This window comes from Microcaecilia unicolor, chromosome 12 (genome assembly GCF_901765095.1).
Source record: "Microcaecilia unicolor chromosome 12, aMicUni1.1, whole genome shotgun sequence".
Taxonomy (NCBI): Eukaryota; Metazoa; Chordata; class Amphibia; order Gymnophiona; family Siphonopidae; genus Microcaecilia; species Microcaecilia unicolor.
Genome location: NC_044042.1, coordinates 93,439,665 through 93,461,247, shown reverse-complemented (window position 1 = coordinate 93,461,247; position 21,583 = coordinate 93,439,665). Strand labels below are relative to the sequence as shown.

Below are 21,583 nucleotides of genomic sequence, written 5' to 3'. Positions count from 1 at the left end.
TTGGTTAGTCTTGATGCTGAAAAAGCATTTGAGTATGTGAATTGGAACTATCTCTTTTACATGTTGAGATATGTGGATGTTATGGGGTGGTTTCTACAAACATTAATGGCATTATATACCTTCCATCAAGCGGCCATTGTAGTGAATGGAATGCGCTCACCATTCTTTCTGGTGGCCAGAGGTACGGGACAAGGTTGTCCCATTTCACCTTTACTGTTTTTACTATATTTAGAACCTCTTCATCGATCCATTCTTAGAAACCTTATTAGGTATTAATCTTTCCCATTTTTCAATTAAAGTTTTGGCATTCGCGGATGACCTTTTGCTTACGCTGAATGACCCACAGTATTCTTTTATTTTTTATTTTTTTTTTTAGAAGTCTTTATTGAACATTGTTAATTCTGAACATAGCGTACCTAACACATTCGCAATACAAATTTGCACATAGCAATGTGCCAGTTACATAACAAAGAATACACAATTAAGTTTGCCGTGCATATCAAATACAGAATATACTTCAACTTTTTGATTGTTTTATAAATGACCTCCCATTCCCTGCCTATCGCCCCCCCTCTCTCCCCCCTCCAATTCCACCCCCCCCCCCCCCAAAGCCCTCCCTTTTCCCCCATCCCCCAGTGCTTTCTCTGGTCCTTCACACTCATAAACTACATTCTCTCTCTTTTTCTAGTTAACTGCATTTACAAAGAACTGCCATGTGGAGTGCCATTGACTTGTCCGGTGTTTTCGTGCGGCTGTGAGCCTTTCCATTTCACACACATACTTTAATTTGTTTTGCCATCTTGTAATTGAGGGGACTGTTTTTTTGTTTCCAATGCAATGCTATTGTCACTCTGGCTACTGCTGTCACCTGTCTCAGCAATTGCTGTTGACAAGTTGTCAGTCCTCTCACCGGTGCAGAGAAAAGAAACATCTCAGGGACCCAAGGTATCCTACATCCCAGCCAACTCTGGAGCCTATCTTGCACTGCCTTCCAGAATGCCTTAACTTTAAGGCAACGCCACCATATGTGCCCCATGGTTCCCCTTAGGCCACATCCCCACCAGCACAGCCCCATTGTCGTCGGGTATATTCGCTGAAGTCGATCCGGGGTAAGATACCACCTATATAATACCTTTACTGCATTTTCTTTGAGCGGTACATGGATAGAAACACCCACCACCCTTTTTTCTATAGTCTCCCATTCTACTTCCTCTATGGTCCTGCCCAATTCTTTTTCCCACGCCCGCCTATGGCTACTATGTCCTGGGGCCTGTGCGGCGACACATCTATATATTTTCCCAATGAGCCCTCGGGATCCAATTAATTTTTCACATATCTCTTCAAGGGGGAGTGATTGCCGCTGCATGACCTTTCTGGTTGCTGCATTATGGAGGAAATGTGACAACTGACAGTATGCAAACTCTTCACCCTCCACCACAGGGAACTCCGCCTTTAGTGCCGCAAAAGTTAGTACAGTGTTATTAGTATCGTACAATTGACCCCACCTTCGCACTCCCTCCGCGTACCACCGAGTGAAGACACCCGTAGTGTTCCCCGGCAGAAACAAAGGGTTATAAGCAATTGGTGTCATTCGGGACAGCACACACCTGCCCTCTGGAAATAATTTGTCCCAGTAGTAGAGAGTAACTTCCACTGAGGGGCATATGCCTTCTTGCAGTTTGCGAAAAGATCTTGGCAACCACATAAGTGCCCCCAGCGGTGTCTCTCCAAGGGAGTGCTGTTCTAAGTGGACCCACTGTCTGTCAGGATAGTCTTGATACCATTCTATAGCTGCCTTTCCCTGAGCTGCCTTGTAATACCAATGAAGGTTTGGGACTCCCAATCCTCCTCTCCTCTTGATATAATAAGGTTCGCGACAATCTGGGATGCTTTCCTGCCCAGACGAAGCGCACAATACGATCTTGCAAGGACGCGAGAAATCGCCTGGGCGCCTTCACAGGCAGCACTTGGAATAAATACAGGAGGCGAGGTAGGACATTCATCTTAATAATAGCTATACGTCCAAACCAGGATACCTCTAGTCCTCCCCATCTCTCCATGTCCTCTGCAATTGTCTTTATCAACCCCTTGTAGTTTGCCGAGAAAAGCTCTGATAGTGGTACCGTCAATTTAACCCCTAAGTATCTAATCTGTCCCCGGGCCCACCTGAACGGGAATGATGTCTTCAGCTCTGTTACCGTTTCCTCAACTATATTTACATTCAAGGCCTCGGACTTTGCCATGTTCAGTTTGAATCCCGAGACTACTGAGTACTCGTCTATAAGTTGCATAAGCCGAGGGAATGTAATCAGGGGTCGTGTCGCATATAGCAAGATATCATCTGCGTAGAGCGCCAGTTTATGCGTTCTTTCTGCCACCCGGGCCCCTACGAACCCCGGGTCTTGCCGTATCCGTGCTGCAAAAGGTTCCATAACCATAGCAAATAGGAGAGGAGACAGGGGACAACCCTGACTCGTTCCTCTATGCAATGTGAACAGCCCAGAATAATTTCCATTAAGTTTAACACATGCTTTTGGCGAGGTATAAAACGCCTGTATCCAACCTATAAACTTCGCTCCAAAACCCAATACCTCCAGAACTCTATACATGAAGGACCAATGAACGCGATCAAAGGCTTTCTCTGCATCTAAACTCAAAAGACACAAGGGCCTCCGATTCCTCTTTGCCAGATGCATTAGATCTACCGTACGCCTGATATTGTCCATCGCCTTTCGATGGGCCACAAAGCCCACTTGGTCCGGGTGTACAAGAGTCGGGAGTATAGGCGCCAACCTTTTGGCCAGTACCTTGGCCAATATCTTAACATCGGCATTGAGTACCGATATGGGCCTGTAGGAGCCACACTCGGTGTGATCTTTTTCTGGCTTGGGTATCACCGCTATCCAAGCATCTCTCATAGTCAGCGGCAGAACCTCCCCCTCCTCTACCTGATTGAACAGATCCGCGAGCAACGGCGCTAACTCGGGGGCAAACTTCTTATAAAATTCGTTAGGGAGACCATCTAACCCTGGGGACTTGTAAGACGGCAAGCTACTTATTTCCTCTTGTATTTCCTGTGGGGTAACCTGCTTTTCCAACAGGTCCCTATGCTGTCTAGCCAAATTGGGAAGCTCGCATTCCTGCAGAAATTCGTCTATCGCCTCGGGTGTCGGATTGATTTCCTGTTTATAAAGCGCTTGATAATACTCCCCGAATCTTTGACGTATTTTCTCGGTTTGATTCAGCAAGCTACCACTCCCATCCCAAACCTGGTGTATAATCCGATCTACTCTCTGCCTGCGTATCTTTGTAGCCAGTAGTCGCCCTGCTTTATTAGTGAACTCATAAGAGCACACCCCCTGCCTAGCTCTTAATACCTCTAAATGCTCTGAGTATATGGCATCCAGCCTCATCTTTTCTATACACAGCTCCTGCCACACCTGCTGTGATCTATTCATTTTATGTTGCTTCTCCAGTTGTTGTATTTTGCCCAGGCAGGCTGTTATCAGTGCCTTCCTCGCCTTTGAGCGTTTGCTTGCCTGTTGTAGAAAATAACCCCTAGACACTGCCTTCAGGGTATCCCAAACAACATGTAATGCTGGGCCTGTATCCACATTTAATTCTAGATATTCTTGTAGCATCTTTTTGTACCCCTCCAGCACATCACCCTCTTGCAGAATGCTAGTGTTTAGGGTCCATCTCTTATCTTGTTGACCAGCTTGTATATTCGGCAGAGTTACCCATACTGGGGAGTGATCTGACAGTGTCATACTTCCAATCCCAGCATTTGATCCCCTTTCTAACAATGCAGCGTCCACAAAGATATAGTCAATTCTTGAGTATGACTCATGCACCGGCTAATAAAATGTATAGTCTCTATCTGCCCGATGTGTCAGCCTCCACAGGTCCAGGACCCCTAAGGAATAAACCAGTGACCCTAGCGCCTGAGCCTCCTTTTTCCCCTCAGACCTTGTTACCCCTGTTCGGTCTATCCCCGGGTTCATCACTGCATTGAAGTCTCCTCCCATTATTAGGGACCCCCTAACAAAAGCAATCAAGGAATTGCGACCCCTAGTGAAAAATTCCACCTGCCCACTATTGGGGGCATATATCGACGCTAGTGTGATGTCTATCTGATTCAGTGTCATGTGAAGATAGATAAAGCGGCCCCTCGGGTCCCGTTTAATCTGTTTAACCTGCACCGGTATGGAGGAGTGAATCAGTATCGCCACCCCTCCCTTTTTTGTAGTTTCAGAGGATGCGCAGTACACTCCTGAGTAACCAGGGCATCGTAAAAGGTGCTCATGCTTACGCCGCAAGTGTGTCTCTTGCAAGAATACTATTTGTGGTTGTAGCTGATGCAATTCTCTATACAGTTTCTGTCTCTTCTGAGGCATATTCAATCCTTTTACATTGTAAGATATAAACTTTGTCGTGACCCATTGTGTTCTATTATTTAAATATAAGCCAATAGCATTCCTTGACTCCCATACTTATACATGTGTGACCCTCAGTTACATCATCATAGTTTAACAGCCTTTCCCCTTTCCCCCCACCCCATCCCCCCCCCAGAATCCCCTCCATCATCCCCCCCATACTACACCAACCAGAGGTTCTAGTCCTCTGAGTGGGATACTAGGAAGTTAATCACCCTCTTCAGGACATCCCAGCCCCTCTTCCCGCCCTCCCACGCCTTCCACATTTCTCTTCCTTCTTTTATCTCCTTTCAATACCATTTCCCCCCTCCCAACATTCTTTGTAACCCTCCCGGATGTTATTTATATACATTACCATGCCTGTTCACATCTCGTACAGCTTACATTTAGCTCATTCTCTCCTCTTTCGTTCCACTCACCAAAGCTCTAAATTAAATAAATTATCAGCCCCAGTCCAGGTTTAGTTTGATTGACATGACCCGTATGGCTCTACTTTTATGTTCAGGTCTCAGTTGTTTCCAACTTCTCTCCTACTTTGATTGTAGGCCGGGGCTCTCATCTCTTGGACTTGCCTCGTCTCACATTTCCTGGAGCTCGCTGCCAGCCTTGGAGTTTAGCTCGTGTTGTTGTTGCTAATTCCCCCGGCGGGACTGTTGTGCTCACGAATTCTGCTGCATGCAGTGCTTCCCAGGCCTCTTGTAGCGAGCGCACTCTATATTTGCTGCCTTTCAGCGTAAAGTTCAGGGAGAAGGGAAAACCCTATCTGTACTGCTGTTTGTTTTTAAGTAGGACATCCAGTGCAGGCCTCATTTGGCGTCGCTGTTGTAATGTGTACAGTGAGAGATCTTGGTACACCAGTATCTTAGCTCCTCCATATTCAAAGTTCTGTGCCCGCCTCGCACTTACCATGACCTGCTCTTTGACTTCAAATTTATGAAAGCGCACTATAATGTCTCGCACCTGCTGTTCCCTTCGGGGCCCCAGAGCTCTGTGTGCTCTATCTAATTCCACCGGCGTGACCCCCGCCTCATGGCCCAACAGCGTGGCACACATTGTTTGCACTATCACCATTATGTCCTCCGTCTCGCCTCCTTCTGGAACGCCACGAAATCTGAGGTTATTGCGGCGTCCTCTGTTCTCCAAGTCGTCCAGCTTATAGGCAAGTTCCAGATTTTTCTTTTCAAGATCTTGCAGCTGATCTGTATGTTTGGTTAGCGTCTCTGCCTGCTCTTCCAGCCTGAGTTCTGCCTCTTCCACCCTGCCCCCCAATTCGCGAAGATCTGTGCTCAGCGTGTCCATTCTTTCAAGGATTTCCTCCTTCGATTGTTTTATCTCCTCTTGAATGTTAGATAAGAATGTACGCAATTCGCTCAAAATACCTCTTTTGGGAGGCGGGTTGCGATGTTCGGCGGCAGACAGAGCTGAATCAGAGTCAGATGGAGTGGCCTGTTCCGGCGATTCATTGCGTTTGGCGGTCTTTCCCGCCATATTTCTTTCTGACCACTCGCTCTCCTTTTTCCGCGTCGCGGGAGTTTTACTCATTGCACCTGAGATTAGAGGGGATTATCCGGCAGCCTTTTTCAGCTTTGTTGTCGTCCGAGGTCCACTTTTTATTACTTTTAAAAGCTTTTTATTGGCGCTGGAAAGCGGAGCTTCGGGACTAGGCGGCCATCTTGCCCGGTGACGTCACTTCCCCCGACCCACAGTATTCTTTACCTCATTTATTAGAGACTATTCAGGAATTTGGATATTATTCAGGTTTCCGTCTCAATTTGCAAAAGTCAGTAGAGCTGCCCATTCAGTCATCTATATGGACCAATTTGGAGGAGGTGTTTCCTCTACAATGGGTGGATGGCCATTTGAAGTATTTGGGTATCTTTATTCCATCTAATTTGACTCATTTGCTTATGGTTAATCTTGCCCCTCTCTGGGCTTCCACAAAATCGAAGCTTCGGATGTGACAAGACTTGCCCCTTTCTTTAATTGGCTGAGTAGCACTGTATAATATGATTGTTGTCCCTAAGTGGGCTTATAAATTTCAAGTTCATCTATTTTTTCTTCAGCAGGAACTTTGCATAAAATGGTCACCAAATTTCTGTGGTGGGGCCGTCGTCCCTGACTCCTGATGTCTCAGACCTATTTGCCTTGTCCCCAGGGTGGGTTTGGGGTTCTAAATGTCAAGCTTTTTTCCATTGCTAGTTGTCTGAGACACCTCACTGGTTGGTTTCATGGCACTACTTTTTTCTCGTGTATGGCCATGGAACGGAGTCTTCTGGAGCCACATCATTTTAGTTTTTGGCTTCATGCATCACTGGCAGTGATCTGCTTCTGCCCCTGTCTTAGTTCCGCTCCACTGAGCATGGTGATGGCTGAGTAAATTGTTCCACTTGAACCCAACTGTATCCCCATTTTTACCCAATGGGGGGGGGGGGGGGGTCTTCCCCATCTTTTCTCTGGTGGAAGAGAATGGGGCTCCACTATCTATTCCCTTACCTTGCCCCTTTGCTGCCCTGCAGGCTGACCATGGACTCCCTCTCACTAACTGATTTGTATATATACAACTTAAATACTATATCACAACTCTTCTACAGGCTTCCCTATCAACTGTGGTGTGGGAAACACGTGTGGAGACCCTTGGTTTGGATGCTCAGTTGGCAGTGCCTCTCAAGTATTACCATGGTCACCTTCGGGAGAATCTGCCAAGTTTTGATTATGAGAGATTGGTAGCAAAATTGTCGCATGACCTGGTTTTCCCATTGCAAGGTGCCCAGTTAAAAACTTGTTTGTTGAGTGCTTACAAATTTACAGTTTGTATAGATCTTTGAGAACTGCATTTAAGTTCATAATGCAGCTGCATGTTTCTCCTCATAGAGCATTTTGTTCCACATTGCAACCTGTGGATGATTGCCCTAAGTGTGCAGGTACAGGTGCACATTTGGGCCATATGTTTTGGCCGTGTCCAACCATATGGCATTTTTGGATTCAGATATGTGCACATGTGTCACAATTTTGGCATGCAACCTGGACTCCTAGACCTCTTTTATTATTTGACCTGTTTCAGTTGAGGGGGCCTGTGCCAGCTGATATGAAAGCCTTCCTCAAACGTGCAGTTCTTGTGGGGGGGGGGGGGGGGGGGGGGGAGCAGTTCTAAAAGTATGGCTTTCCTCAGCTCCACCGTCTATTCAGTACTGGAGAGTGTCTCTGATTACTCTTGAGTGTGCTGGAGCGCAAGGACATTCAGGACTTTGCTTCTGCTCGAGGCAACAGGTATCTTCAGTTGTGGTCACTTTTTTGGGACACTGTAATGCCATTGGCCCGGAGCCATATATTGAATGGCTAAACCACCAGACAGAACCGCAACTGAATGGTTTTATGTTGGTGGTGGGAGTCAGGTATCTTGGCGGAGATTTTTGTTTTACTTACAGTACTGTTATTGTTGATAGTATCTTGTGTTGTTAATTTTTGTATATTATAATAAACATGGTTTAAACAGCATGGGCGCTTTTACCAGTCAGTAGGTCTTTGGAGAAAGCTCCACTGGAAACTATACCCTACACCCTTGAGGGCCAGCAACAGGCCAGGTTTTCAGAATATCCCTAATGAGTATGCATGAGAGAGATTTGCATACCTACTACCTCCATTATGTAAACTTTTGCATATTCATTATGAGTATTGTGAAAATCTGACCTGTTCGTGGTCCTGGAGGACTAGTGAGAGCAAAGGACAATTTTCACAGTTTTCAGTGTTTTTTTTTTAACATGTACTTACTTGAAGGAAAATATTTAGAAATTGCTGTTCTCTGCAGGATATCACATTCTCACATGTGGGTGATGTCTTTCAATGGAGCCTAGCACAGAGCATTTTCCAGCTTCTTCTAGAAGCATTTTGGAACCACACACTGCACATGCAAGTGTGTCTTCCTGCACACAGCCGCCAAGTGGGACAAGGAAGTCTTTCTTCATCCACGGAGCAGTGAAGATGTACTCTCCCATCACTCTCTCAGCTTGTGTCTCTTCTACCTTCTGGCTAAAAATAGTCTTTTTTTCTTTATTGTGTAAGTGCTCTGTGGAACTAGTAGCGTTTTTTTTCTGTCCCCTCCCTTGTATTTTTTCCACAGCTTGCCGCTTCCTTATGCTTGAGCACTCTGTTCAGGATGTTTTTTTTTCATCATTAAGCTGTTTGATTTCACTTCAGCTATTTTGCCCAACATGACTCAGAAAACTCCTGTTTGATTTCACTTTGACTATTTTCCCCAGTATATCCCAGAAAACTTGCAAGGGTTTTAAAAAGTGCTCTTGGTGTGGCAAGACCATGTCTCTTACAGATACTCATAATTGGTGCTTGTCATGCTTAGGGCCCAACCATAATGTTTCTATTTTGTAAAATCTGTCAACAGATGTCAAAAAGAACCACTAAAGTCGTGAGGAGCAGTTCGGAAATATTTTTGGTGCCTACAAGTCCAGGTGGCATTGGAAACATTGGTCCCCCATGGCCCCTGGAGCTGCATCAGATATAGGAGATGCATCAGCATCAAGGAGGTCTCCGCCTGCCTTGACATCAAGCATCAGTAGTGCTCTGAAGTCGTCCTCATCAGTGCTGTGGGGCTGTGATGCCGTGTGTTGGGCAGAGGCCGAGAAGCATCAGCACTGGTCCCCATCGAAGCATAGCACCAGGTCACTGGGCAAGTACCCATAAAGTATTTGTACTGATTGTGTAGCTCCTCCCTCCCCCTTCAGGGATTTGGCACCGAGACTCCAGCCTCCTGTAGACCAGGACTAGTTTTCTGATTCAGTCCCCGATACCTTCTATGGACCTGACCACACCGATTGAGCCCCCTCTTTTACTGGTGTCTGTCTCTGAGGAGCAGTTCCTTCCTGGCCATGCTCAGGCAACTTCTTGCCTGATGTGATGCCTTCACGTTGCTGGAAGGAGCTCAAGTTTCAAACTGAAACTTTCTCTAGAGGTAGAAAATTGTGGTGCCCTGCCCAGTGCATCCACACCATATAAGCCATTTTTGAGGCAGCACCGATGGAAGATGATGGAGGCCATCTCCCTCCTCCACCGAAGGTAGGGGGTGGGGAAGGGCCGCTAAGACCACCAGGAGTGGGGTGGAGAGAAGACTGACTTGCGGCCCACTGGGCCACCAGCGCTCCATTCATGGGAGGGGATGCCAGGGAGGGTAGAGGGGCTAGAGAACCACCTGCAAACCCTAACGCCAGCTCGGAGCTGGTGTAGGGTTTGCCGTGTCCAGTGAGCCAATGTTTGGCGCGCTGGTTGCTGATCATTGGGGAGGAGTAGGATTAGCAGGGATCTGAGAAAAACTGTGGACATCTGGATCACGTCTTCCAGATCCCCCGCAGCTTGATACCACTGGGAAGCTAGGGTCCATTGAGCAGATCTCATGTGGAGAAGGGCCATGGGAGTCACGTGAACTGTGGAGGCCATGTGGCCAAGCAATCTCAACACCTGCCGAGCTGTGATCTGCTGAGACGCTCGTACCCAGGGGACAAGGGACAGAAGATTGTCTGTCCTCGCTTTGGGGAGGTAGGCATGAGCAGTCTGGGACGTCCCTTTCAAATTCCTCAGCCGCAAAAGTGCTGACTACGAATGCATCTCTCCTAGGGTGGGGGGGGCTCATGTCGATGGGCTTCACACCCAAGGATGTTGGTCCCTCCAGGAGACAGGTTTTCAGATCAACCTCCTGGAGTTACGAGCGGTCTGGAACGCGCTAAAGGCTTTCAGAGATCGGCTTATCCAACCAAATTATCCAAATTCAGACAGACAATCAGGTTGCCAAGCAGGGGGGCACCGGATCTCGCCCCTTGTGTCAGGAAGCCGTCGGGATGTGGCTTTGAGCTCGCCGTCATGGCATGTTCCTTCAAGCCACGTATCTGGCAGGTGTAAACAACAGTCTGGCCGACAGGTTGAGCAGGATAATGCAACCGCACGAGTGGTCACTCAACTCGAGAGTTGTCCGCAAGATTTTCCAAGCGTGGGGCACCCCCTTGGTAGATCTTTTTTCCACTCAGACCAATCACACGGTCCCTCAGTTCTGTTCCAGACTTCAGGCCCACGGCAGACTAGCGTCGTATGCCTTTCTCCTTCATTGGGGGAGGGCCTCCTATATGCGTATCCTCCCATACCCTTGGTAGGGAAGACTTTGCTGAAACTCAAGCGGGATCGTGGAACCATGATTCTGATCACTCCATTCTGGCCATGTCAGATCTGGTTCCCTTTTCTTCTGGAGTTGTCCTCTGAAGAACCGTGGAGATTGGAGTGTTTTCCAACCCTCATTACGCAGAACGAGGGGGCGCTTCTACATCCAAACCTCCAGTCCCTGGCTCCTACGGCCTGGATGTTGAGAGCGTAAGACTTTGCCTCCTTGGGTCTTTCTGAGGGTGTCTCCCAAGTCTTGCTTGCTTCCAGGAAAGATTCCACGAAGAGGTGTTACGCTTTCAAATGAAAGAGGTTTGCCGTCTGGTGTGACAGCCAGGCCCTAGATCCTCGTTCTTGTCCTACACAGGCCCTGCTTGAATACCTTCTGCACTTGTCTGAGGCTGGTCTTAAGACCAACTCTGTAAGAATTCATCTTAGTGCGATTAGTGCTTTTCATTATCATGTAGAGGGTAAGCCTATCTCGGGACAACCTTTAGTTGTTCGCTTCATGAGAGGTTTGCTTTTGTCAAAACCCCCTATCAAACCTCCACCAGTGTCATGGGATCTCAATGTCATTCTCATCCAGCTGATGAAACCTCCTTTTGAGCCACTGAATTCTTGCCATCTGAAGTACTTGACCTGGAAGGTCATTTTCTTGGTGGCAGTCACTTCAGCTTGTAGAGTCAGTGATCTTCAAGCCTTGGTAGCTCATGCTCCTTATACCAAATTTCATCATAACAGAGTAGTCCTCCGCACTCACCCTAAGTTCTTGCCAAAGGTGGTGTCGGAGTTCCATCTTAACCAGTCAATAGTCTTGCCAACATTCTTTCCCCGTCCTCATACCCGCCCTGCTGAACGTCAGTTGTACACATTGGACTGCAAGCGATCATTGGCCTTCTATCTGGAGCGGACAAGCCCACACAGACAGTCCACCCAATTGTTTGTTTCTTTTGACCCCAATAGAAGGGGCGTGGCTGTCGTGAAACGCACCATCTCAAATTGGCTAGCAGATTGCATTTCCTTCACTTATGCCCAAGCTGGGCTGACTCTTGAGGGCCATGTCACGGCTCATAGTATTCGAGCCATGGCAGCGTCAGTGGCCCACTTGAAGTCAGCCACTATTGAAGAGATTTGCAAGGCTGCGACGTGGTCATCAGTCCACACATTCACATCTCATTACTGCCTACAGCAGGATACCCTACGCGACAGTCGGTTTGGGCAGTCGGTGCTGCAGAATCTGTTTGGGGTTTAGAATCCAACTCCACCCCCCTAGGCCCATTTTTATTCTGTTCCAGGCTGCACTCTCATTTAGTTTTTTCTTTTTAGGTCAATCTCAATTATGTCCTCGCCGTTGTGAGGCCCAATTGACCAATGTTTGTTGTTTTGCGTGAGCCTGGGGGCTAGGGATACCCCAATCGTGAGAACAAGCAGCCTGCTTGTCCTCGGAGAAAGCGAGGTTACTAACCTGTAGCAGGTATTCTCCGAGGACAGCAGGCTGATTGTTCTCACAAACCCGCCCTCCTCCCCTTTGGAGTTGTGTCTTCCCTTATCTTTTGCTTTTCACTGGACTGGGGAGCACGTTCGCACTACGGGCGGGAAGAAGGTCGCGTATGCGCGGTTCGCGCATGTCCACGCGAGAGCTAGCAAACTTTGTTGCTAGGAAGATCTTCTGATCCTGGGGCTGCTGTCGGACGTCACCCAATCGTGAGAAGAATCAGCCTGCTGTCCTCGGAGAATACCTGCTACAGGTTAGTAACCTCGCTTTGTCTCAGATCTTATAATCAATTGGATTCCAGGAAATTCACTATCCTTTCCTTCAGCATCACTTCCATTACTTTTCCAATAACTGAAGTGAGTCCTACCAGCCTGTAGTTTCCAGCTTTTTTTTCTGTCGCCACTTTTGTGAAGAGGGACCACGTCCACTCTTCTCCTATCCCATGGAACTGTTTAGAGCAAGCCTCCTGTCACGAAAGTCAATTTTGTCCTTCAGAATTTATTCAGGGACTAGAATCCAACTCCCCTCCTCCCCCAGGCTGACAAAAAAAGCATCAAAATTACAACTAAATGTTCTAGGCCATAGCCTTAAGCAGGTCTTGTTCTCTTCCTCCCCTCCCCCCCTATTTTTGTTTTGGTCAGCCTGGTAGCTAGGGATTCCCACATGTGAAAATGTGATGGCCTGTTTGTACTCAGAGAAAGCAAAGTTACTCACCTGTAGCAGGTGTTCTCCGAGGATAGCAGGACACATATTCTCTTGTATCCACTCACCTCCCCTAGGAATTGTAATTCTGTTAGCTTTAGGAATAGACTGCCTGGTCCCATGCATCTATGGGGGTGGGAGGGGGGGCGGGGCAGAGCGGAAAACATGTGTGCATGTTCGGCATTCAGTTCTAAAAGCTTCTAGAAGAAGCTGCACAGTTGCTCTGTGCTGGGCTCTGTCAAATGACATCACTCACATGTAAGGATGTGTCCTGTTCTCAGAGAGTTTCTGCCACAGGTGAGTAACTTTGCTACACCATCTACTGGCGCCATGGAAACTATGTTGGTTCCTTCCTCAAACGTTTCCATTTTTCAAAACTAACATGGGTATTGGATTAAAACAACCATCTTATTTCACATAAATCCTCAAATAGCTTTGAATTGGTTTACAGTCAGTGATGAGCAGTTTTGACCTGGAAACCTAAGTACAGTGGTTATGCATTGTGGAAGAATCTTGATCCCCCAACCCATTTCTGTCATAGAGGTGGTAGGTTCTCTGTCCCTAATTAATATTCAGACACTTGGATAATTTTCTTTGGAAAGATGGTGGTATAAATTGAACTAAACAAGTAAATCTGTGTGCCCTTCATGAGTCTCCAGGTTTTTTCAGCAAGCTATTAAAGTAAATACAAAAAAAAAAAACCCTTTGACTCACTCTCTCTCTCTCTCTCCCAAATGTTCTTGTTACAGATAGAAAGTCATAAACTGACCTTCCGTGAAAATGCCAAAGCCAGGACTGACCATGGTGCTGAAATTGTCTACCAGTCCCCAACTAGATCCAGTGAAACCTCCCCTCGTCGCCTTAGCAACGTCTCTTCCACTAGCAGCATCAATATGGTGGACTCACCGCAGCTTTCTACATTAGCTGATCAAGTGTCTGCCTCTCTTGCCAAGCAGGGCTTGTGATCTTGTTTCCTTCATTAACACACAGAGAAGAGAAAAAAAAAAAAGAGCAAAATGTTGCCGTCCTCTGCTTGTTTTTACAACTGTCGCTCTCAGTTTTCCAATAAGTGGCTAATGATCTAACCTGATTTTAGAGTTTTTTCAGAGGATATAAAATTGATTTGGTATAAAGTGAGTCCCAGATAGGAAAAAGCAAATTAATTTTTGTTTACTGGGTACTTTGATAACAGGCTGTCTAACTTGTGCGGCAAGTATGTATTTAAGTTAAACCAATTTTCAAAAGGAAAGTTTGTGCATACTTTTCATTTGAAAATTACCCCAGAGAACATATATAGATACATTTCCCTGCTTATTTCACACACACATGCATGTAAATACTAACCTCGCCCCAGCCCCTGGGAACAACTTCATTCAGTTGAGAGAAACTTGTGTGAATACATGTGCATGCACGTGTTTTTACCTGCATATAGTCTGAACAACTTTTGTAAGATAATGTCAAGAAGCAGTTTATTCAGAATATTCATATCAAGGACCCGACACGGTCCGTGTTTCGGCGCCTCAAGGGTCCTTGATATGAATATTCTGAATAAACTGCTTCTTGATATTATCTCCCTATTGGATTGCACAATTGTCAGCCTCTACTTTTGCTGTTTTGCTTTGATTCTCCATGGAGGCTCCTCCTGTTTTCTTGGATCAACTTTTGTAAGAGCCATTTCTGCACATAAAACAGGCCTTTAAAAATACCTCCTTAATTACAAAAGATGTCACATCTTAAAAAGGAGGTATGGTTTGGTTTGGTTTGGTTGTGTTCTTTCTGCTTTAAGGAATCACATTTTGCTGTGACTTGATTCTTATGTTTCCAAATTGTTCTTACCATTGGGTCAGATGGAGAATGAAGAGATGTGAAAGCAGCAATCAATGCACACATAACTTGTTTGGGTTTTATACACAAACTGGGAGGCTTAGAATGACATCAGTAAATTATTGAAATTGATCTTGTGCAAACGTGGAACCATTTGGGTATGAGCAAATGGTACTTTTCTTTAGACTCCTTTGATTTAAAAAAAGTGTGATTTTGAGGTGGCATAGATTTTCTTGTAATGTTGCAGGATACAGGGGCCTTGAGTCCATTTCTTCTGATCAAGCTAGCCTGAATTTTTAAGTCCTAGGAGCAGCCTGGTTCCTACAGCAGTGATCAAAAAGATAGCTGCCATTGCAGCATAAGGTTCCGTTTAAACTGAAAACAGGTCTCTCTGTGTTTCATTTGCCCTAATCTTAGCAGCTGCTGTTTCCTACTGTGTTATGATTTAAATTTAATACTTTAAACCCTTTGCACTAATGACCTTGCTCCCCCATTATGAGGTGTATTGACACCATCAGTGTCCATTTCCTAGACCTGTGGCTGTGGCCTACAGGCAGTAATATAAGAAGCCTACACATAACATTTCTCTCTGTATATGTATTTTTCAGGATCACTAGAATCTAGAATTACTGGATTTTTATTCAAATGTTTCATTAAAAAAACCAGACAAACCTGTGTATGTGATAAGGAAGAGAGGCTTTTCTGATTTATTTTTCCTAACAGCAGTGGCTACAGAATTTATTATCACAAATTACAGATATTCCAGGCAGTTACTAGATATAAATGTTTGCCAGGTTAACACAGGAGTCTTCCCCAGCTTAGTTATTTCCCAGACATCATAATATGGTGTCAGTTTGTTAACAGTTTGCTCTGTGTGCACGTGTGTGTGTATTTGCCATCTGAACAGTTCTGGTATGATACCAGTACATGTAGAGTTATGTAGTTGGCATTGTGATAATTTTATTGTTTCCTGACACCTTTCTGGTTATTTTGTAAAAATAATTCCTGCAAATACCTGGGAAATTTGGTTCACGGTAAAATAGATTGAGTACATTGGGGAGAGAGGCTTCACTTGGGTGCAAGATAAGTACATCTTTACAATGTGTGGTGACTGTAAGGATGTGTGTACAACAGAATCAATTCCTATCAGAGAGACCACATTTCTAGATGCTGAGAATATTTGTATGTCCCTGAGTTGAGGATTTGCATGGACAGAATTTGTTTTCCCCCTCTGATCTATACAGACACTTTTTCCCCAATATCTCTTTGTGAGAATAACTGTTACAAAGAGAAATATTTAGTAGAAATAACTGAGTAAAATAGGTAAATGTGGAGGTGTGTTATGGTGGAAGGATGAAGGTGTGACAGATGGATTTATAGTTTTAATGAACAAATCCTGACACCAGTGATTGTGATGTATATAAGAAAGTGATTGCCTTAAAATGAGATTGATGATGTTTAGTGGGAGGAGGAGAAGATGGAAAGTGGGGTTTTCTGTCACTGTTCTCATTCTTATTATATTGCCTGGATGGTATGCTACACTGAATTTTGGGAGATGGGTTTTGCCCTTGAAAAGAGCCTTGGACAAGTTTGAACTAGATTGGATAACCTCATGGGCCCTTAAGAGAGTCTTGTATTTTAATAGATGCAAAATGTCAGAAACTCCTCCGTGAGTGAATGCATCCTAATAGTATATGTAAGATTAAAAAACAAACCACAAAAAAACACGAGGACTGCTTCAAAAGAGAAGACAACAGCTTATATGTCCTCAAGAGCCATAAAAAGACCTGTTTCCAGCATCTGTAAAATGAATATTCACATATTTAGTTAAAGAATCCAGTTAACTTGCATAACTTTTTTTTTTTTTTTTTAGCAGGAAAACTAGCCCAGTTTGTAGCCCTTGAAAACCGGAGATGTGTATCTCTATCTTAGATCAGGCAGCTACAGGCACCAGCAAAGCCACAGTTCTGAAAGATCTGAAAAGCAACATTTTATAACGTGTGAAATCCAGAAAGGCAACTGTGTGCTTTATAAAATAGGCTTCCAGAACCAGCCCTAGTAGCATGGCAATGCACATAGATGTGCCCTGCTCTGAAAAAGGTATAAATGTTTGTGTGTACTCTATGTATTCAGATGTTTTATAGAATAGTTGTATACAGTGGCAGTGTTGCCTCTGGGAAACACCTATGTGCAGATCATGTAAAAGTAGGCACACATTTTCCATGCACCTACGTTCTCTGTGTGTATATGACTGCACAATTTTATAAAAACTGCCTTCTGCATCCAGAAGAAGCTTTTATGAATGAACCCCTAAACGCTAAGGTAAAATAATAAAAAACACCCCTGTTCTTGCAAAATATCATGAGGTTTGCCACAGTAGCAACTACATGATTCTGCTTTCATTATTGGCTAATGAGAAATTGGTCCTTCCTTTCTCAAGTAATGTACAGTTTTGATTATACAAAAGGACAGGTGTTTGTTCTTTCCCCAACCAGGCTGCACCCTTGTTCATCATTTTTTTTGAGGTGCCTCCCTCCAGTGTGCGTATATTTATCTGCACGGAGGTGGTGGGCAGTAATTAGAGAGCCTACTTCCAGGAGTAAACTGCTTAATCCATTGAAATGGTATTTATTATTGCTGTTTAAAAATTAGTGCCATGTCCAGGCAAATCTGAACAGCAGAAAATTAAGCTCCTGTGTTTTCTCTTCCCTTCCCTTTTTGAACATCTCCATTAAAACAAAACCTAGGCCTTGTTTATTTTATTTATTTAGTGGGATTTATTGTTGAGAATATCTACACTTGAGGTGCATCCACAGCTGTTTGTGACAGCTTCTGTATGAACATTTTAAAATGCAAAACAGCCATGAGAATAGATAAGAATGTGAAGGGGTGAGGATCTTGATTTTTCAAACTATTTTAACTATTTAAAAAAAGAATATACTATGGCAGGCATGATGCTAATTATTTGACATATATTGCCTGAAGCATTGGTAGCCTTCATCATGCTTATTGTAAAAAAATATATATAAGTTTATATTTTGGTTTTCAGTCTGTATTAGCCAGCTTAGTAAGGATGAAGGGAGGAGGGAGGGGAGAGAAAGTGAGAACTGTGCACAGAACAAAGACTTCAATTTCCCTTTCCAAGCTTTGCATCTTAACTATAATTTGGGAAGCCACAGTGATTTAATCTTCCCTCATATAGAGATGTAAACTCTAACATGGCAATTTTGTTTGTTTATTATACAAAATATATTAGATGGTACAAGAAACCACTTGGGAAAAATGGTGGCACACATTCTGTTGGAAGAGGTGTAGATCTAATTTATAAATTAGGTAAGCTGGTATAACAGTATTTGACCCTCATTAATGGACCTGGATTGCTAGTGCTTCAGTGAAAGGATGCAGCGACTTTCAAAGTAAGAAATGATAATGGTGTACATTTTTACAAGTAAAAAGTGGCAAATCATATTGTTTTGGATTTTTTTTTTTTCAAGAGGCTCATTTTCAAAGCATGCAGATCTACAAAGTACTCTATGCCCTTTGAAAATTAGCACCCATTGATGTCATGTTGAAGCTTTGGAGTGTATATATTTAAAAAAAAAGTTGGGTTGGGAGAGGTTTGTACTTTTTCTTCATGCCCTAGTCTTGTATAGTTGGATTTGTCTGTATATGCTTGGAAATCGCCAGGGTAAGAATTGTATAAAGACTGCATACAGTATATATTATGTAAAACACTCATCACTGATAATTTTGTAACCCCATGCAATGCAACTAATGCATTTGGGTGAACCATCTAGGATGTAGAAAGCTAGAATTCAGATGAACATTTTTTAGGAAATATAGACTACCTAAATTACTGTTCTAAGCTTAATTGTAATGTGGATTTGGCACATAGCTATGACTAGCAATTCACTGTTTGAAATGTATCTACTGATTGTGAGTTGTGGGACTAGAAATCTTGCACTCGTCATCTACTTCCCCCCTCCCCCCCACTCCCAAAAAAAGTGTGTGCTTTCAAGTGCATGTAGAAGGTCTGGTTTAATGAGTTCATTGTTTTATTCAAAGTATTATATGAACGGGGAAGTAATAATTGAGAATTGCCAATTGTGTGCATAATCTTCAGGTAGAATGATCATGTAGCTCCATATTAAGGGGGATAGGCTGATCTAGACTTCATTTTTTTCCCCCATTGAAGCATGGAAATCTTCTGTTGTGTCACTTTTGACCATAGAGAAAAGGAGGACTGCCTTTCCATTAATGCAGACTGGCCTCAAACCCCCCCCCCCCCCTTTTTTTAAGCTATATGGTCATCCTATCATTAGACATCTTTCTTTTAGTGTGGGCAGTATATGATCATAGGTGTCCTACTGTTGCCAAAGGGTTTGGCCTTTAGGAAGCAGACAGCAAACCACTGCAACATGGGCTTGAATCCATTTGCAGCTGCTTGCCTGCAGCAGCCTAGCAAATGTCAGTACCCATTTGATGCCACCTGCAATCTGTAGTTAGTGTAGCAAATGTCAAAGAAAGCCTTGTTTGTATTATACATACAGTTAACAAAATGAAGGCAGTAAGTAAGAACTATTGATTCTAATTTGTAAGAAGTGGGGGGGGGGGGGGGGAAGTGGTGTTCATCTTCCTGCTTCCAATCACAAAAGGCTGTTGACAACCACTCTCAAGCTGCTTAGTCTAAAGTGAAGGAATCTGCTAGTTGAATGCTTTCTTCAATGTGCAGTTGGCAGCAAGAGAGGTTCATATATGTGTGATATTGCAAATTGACACAGCTTACAAACTGACATTGTATATTAAATGTTTACTGCTAAGTGTGCAGGTATGGTAAGTTCTTGACTCAAAGAGCTTACCATCTAATTAGGTACCTGAGCCAATGGGAGGTGCTCAAGGAGATAAGGAGTTTCCTGGGAAAAGCAGGATTTTGGTTTTCAGCTAATTGTTTACTCAAGGCCATTCCTCTGCTTTCTTGATTTTTGCTAGTTAAAGCTCCCAGTACCACGATCAGTAATGGGCCTTTTACTGTTACAAGAGGTGGATCCCACTATTCCTGTATCAAAATTGTTATTGTGGAAACCTTTTGCTCTGCATCCACCTTTGAACATAAGTAATATTTGTAAGGGGTCCTTTTATACAACTGCAGTCAGTACTAATACATGATTACTGCAGCAAACGCTACCTCTGCATTAACAGTATTTAATATTTTTTGGCACATGGGCCATGTCTGGAGCTAATCAGCAGAGCTACAGTGCTGTGCATTAACTGATTAGCACAGGTTCAGTGGGTGAGTCCCTATCACCTACAAAATAGGTGGTGGTAGGGCCTCATGGGCTAATATGAGCGTTAGCATGTGTCTATAATTGAAAATTTCATAAAATCAGCCATTTTACCCCAGCAGTAACAATAGCTTTAGCTCATGGGAATGGTAAATGAGCCCCCATAGTAATTTCAGCATAAATAAATAAAATCCCTAACCCCTGGATTAGCCGACAATGCCAAACATCATGTGCAAAGGTAATCGCTGCTTGGCCACATTTGAGACTCAAAACCTGGACTTAGGAGCAATAAAGCCTATAAGATTTCCCACCCCCACCTATAAAAAGCACTCCCCCAACCAAGCACATTGTGTGAGTTTTGGTATACCCCTTAAATTGATCATTGTCCCAACTGAGAAAATCGGCCCCAAGATCACCTGCCCATCACCGACAAATGACCGCCAGATCTTTTGGACAGTCCAATGTGCTTAGGACCCTCTGAGCACTGGAGATTAATCCTCCCCTCCTAATATCAAAAAGAAACTCTATAATTTTCCTACCAATCTGTTGTCTAAACTGGTAATGATCATATGTGGTAACATAATGCTTAACCTGACAACAGGTGTAGGGAAATCTTGCCTGACCAATTTATTTCAATTCTTTGAAGGAGTAAACAAATATGTGGACAAAGGGGAGCCGGTAATATTGTGTATCTGGATTTTCAAAAGGTGTTTGATAAGGTACCTCATGAAAGGCTACAGAGGAAATTGGAGGAAATGTTCCATTGTGGATTAAAAACTGGTTGAAGGATAGGAAACAGAGAGTGGGGTTAAATGGGCAGTATTCACAATGGAGCAGGGTAGTTAGAGGGGTTCTTCAGCGGTCAGTGCTAGGACCGCTGCTTTTTAATATATTTATAAATGATTTAGAGATGGGAGTAACTAGCAAGGTAATTAAATTTGCTGATGACACAAAGTTATTCAAAGTTGTTAACAGGAGAGGATTGTGAAAAATTACAGAAGGACCTTAACGAGACTGGGTGGCTAAATGGCAGATGACGTTTAATGTGAACAAGTGCAAGGTGATGTATGTGGGAAAAAAGAACCCGAATTATAGCTACGTCATGCAAGGTTCCACGTTAGGAGGACCAAGAAAGGGATCTGGGTGTCGTCGTTGATAATACACTGAAACCTTCTGCTCAGCTGCTGCGGCTAGGAAAGCGAATAGAATGTTGGGTATTATTAGGAAAGGTATAGAGAACAGATGTGAGGATGTTATAATGCCGTTGTATCGCTCCATGGTGCGACCACATCTTGAGTATTGTGTTCAATTCTGGTTGCCGCATCTCAAGAAAGATATAGTAGAACTTGGAAAAGGTGCAGCGAAGGGCGACAAAAATGGGATGGGACGACTTCCCTGTGAGGAAAGACTAAGGAAGCTAGGGCTTTTCAGCTTGGAGAAGAGACAGCTGAGGGGAGACATGATAGCGGTATATAAAATGAGTGGAGTGGAACAGGTGGATGTGAAGTGTCTGTTCCTGCTTTCCAAAAATACTAGGACTAGTGGCCATGCAATGAAACTACAGTGTAGTAAATTTAAAACAAATTGGAGAAAATGTTTCTTCACCCAACGCATAATTAAACTCTGGAATGCGTTGCTGGAGAACGTAGTGAAGGCGGTTAGACCACTACTAAATGGACTTGGGAAAA

At 44.1% G+C, this 21,583-nt stretch overlaps 1 protein-coding gene across 8 annotated transcripts in view; it reads left to right on the top strand.

The window, feature by feature from the left end:
- MAPT (microtubule associated protein tau) overlaps positions 1-14,149 on the top strand; it is a 344,430-nt gene extending 330,281 nt beyond the window's left edge. For 7 of the 8 annotated variants that reach the window (XM_030220780.1, XM_030220786.1, XM_030220784.1 and 4 more), the window contains one exon: positions 13,539-14,149. In XM_030220780.1, coding sequence (XP_030076640.1) covers positions 13,539-13,754 — 216 coding nt within the window. In that variant the 3' untranslated portion in view covers positions 13,755-14,149. The remainder of the gene's footprint in view (positions 1-13,538) is intronic. The other variant, XM_030220782.1, reaches the window with a different exon arrangement.
- Positions 14,150-21,583: the final 7,434 nt, after the last annotated feature.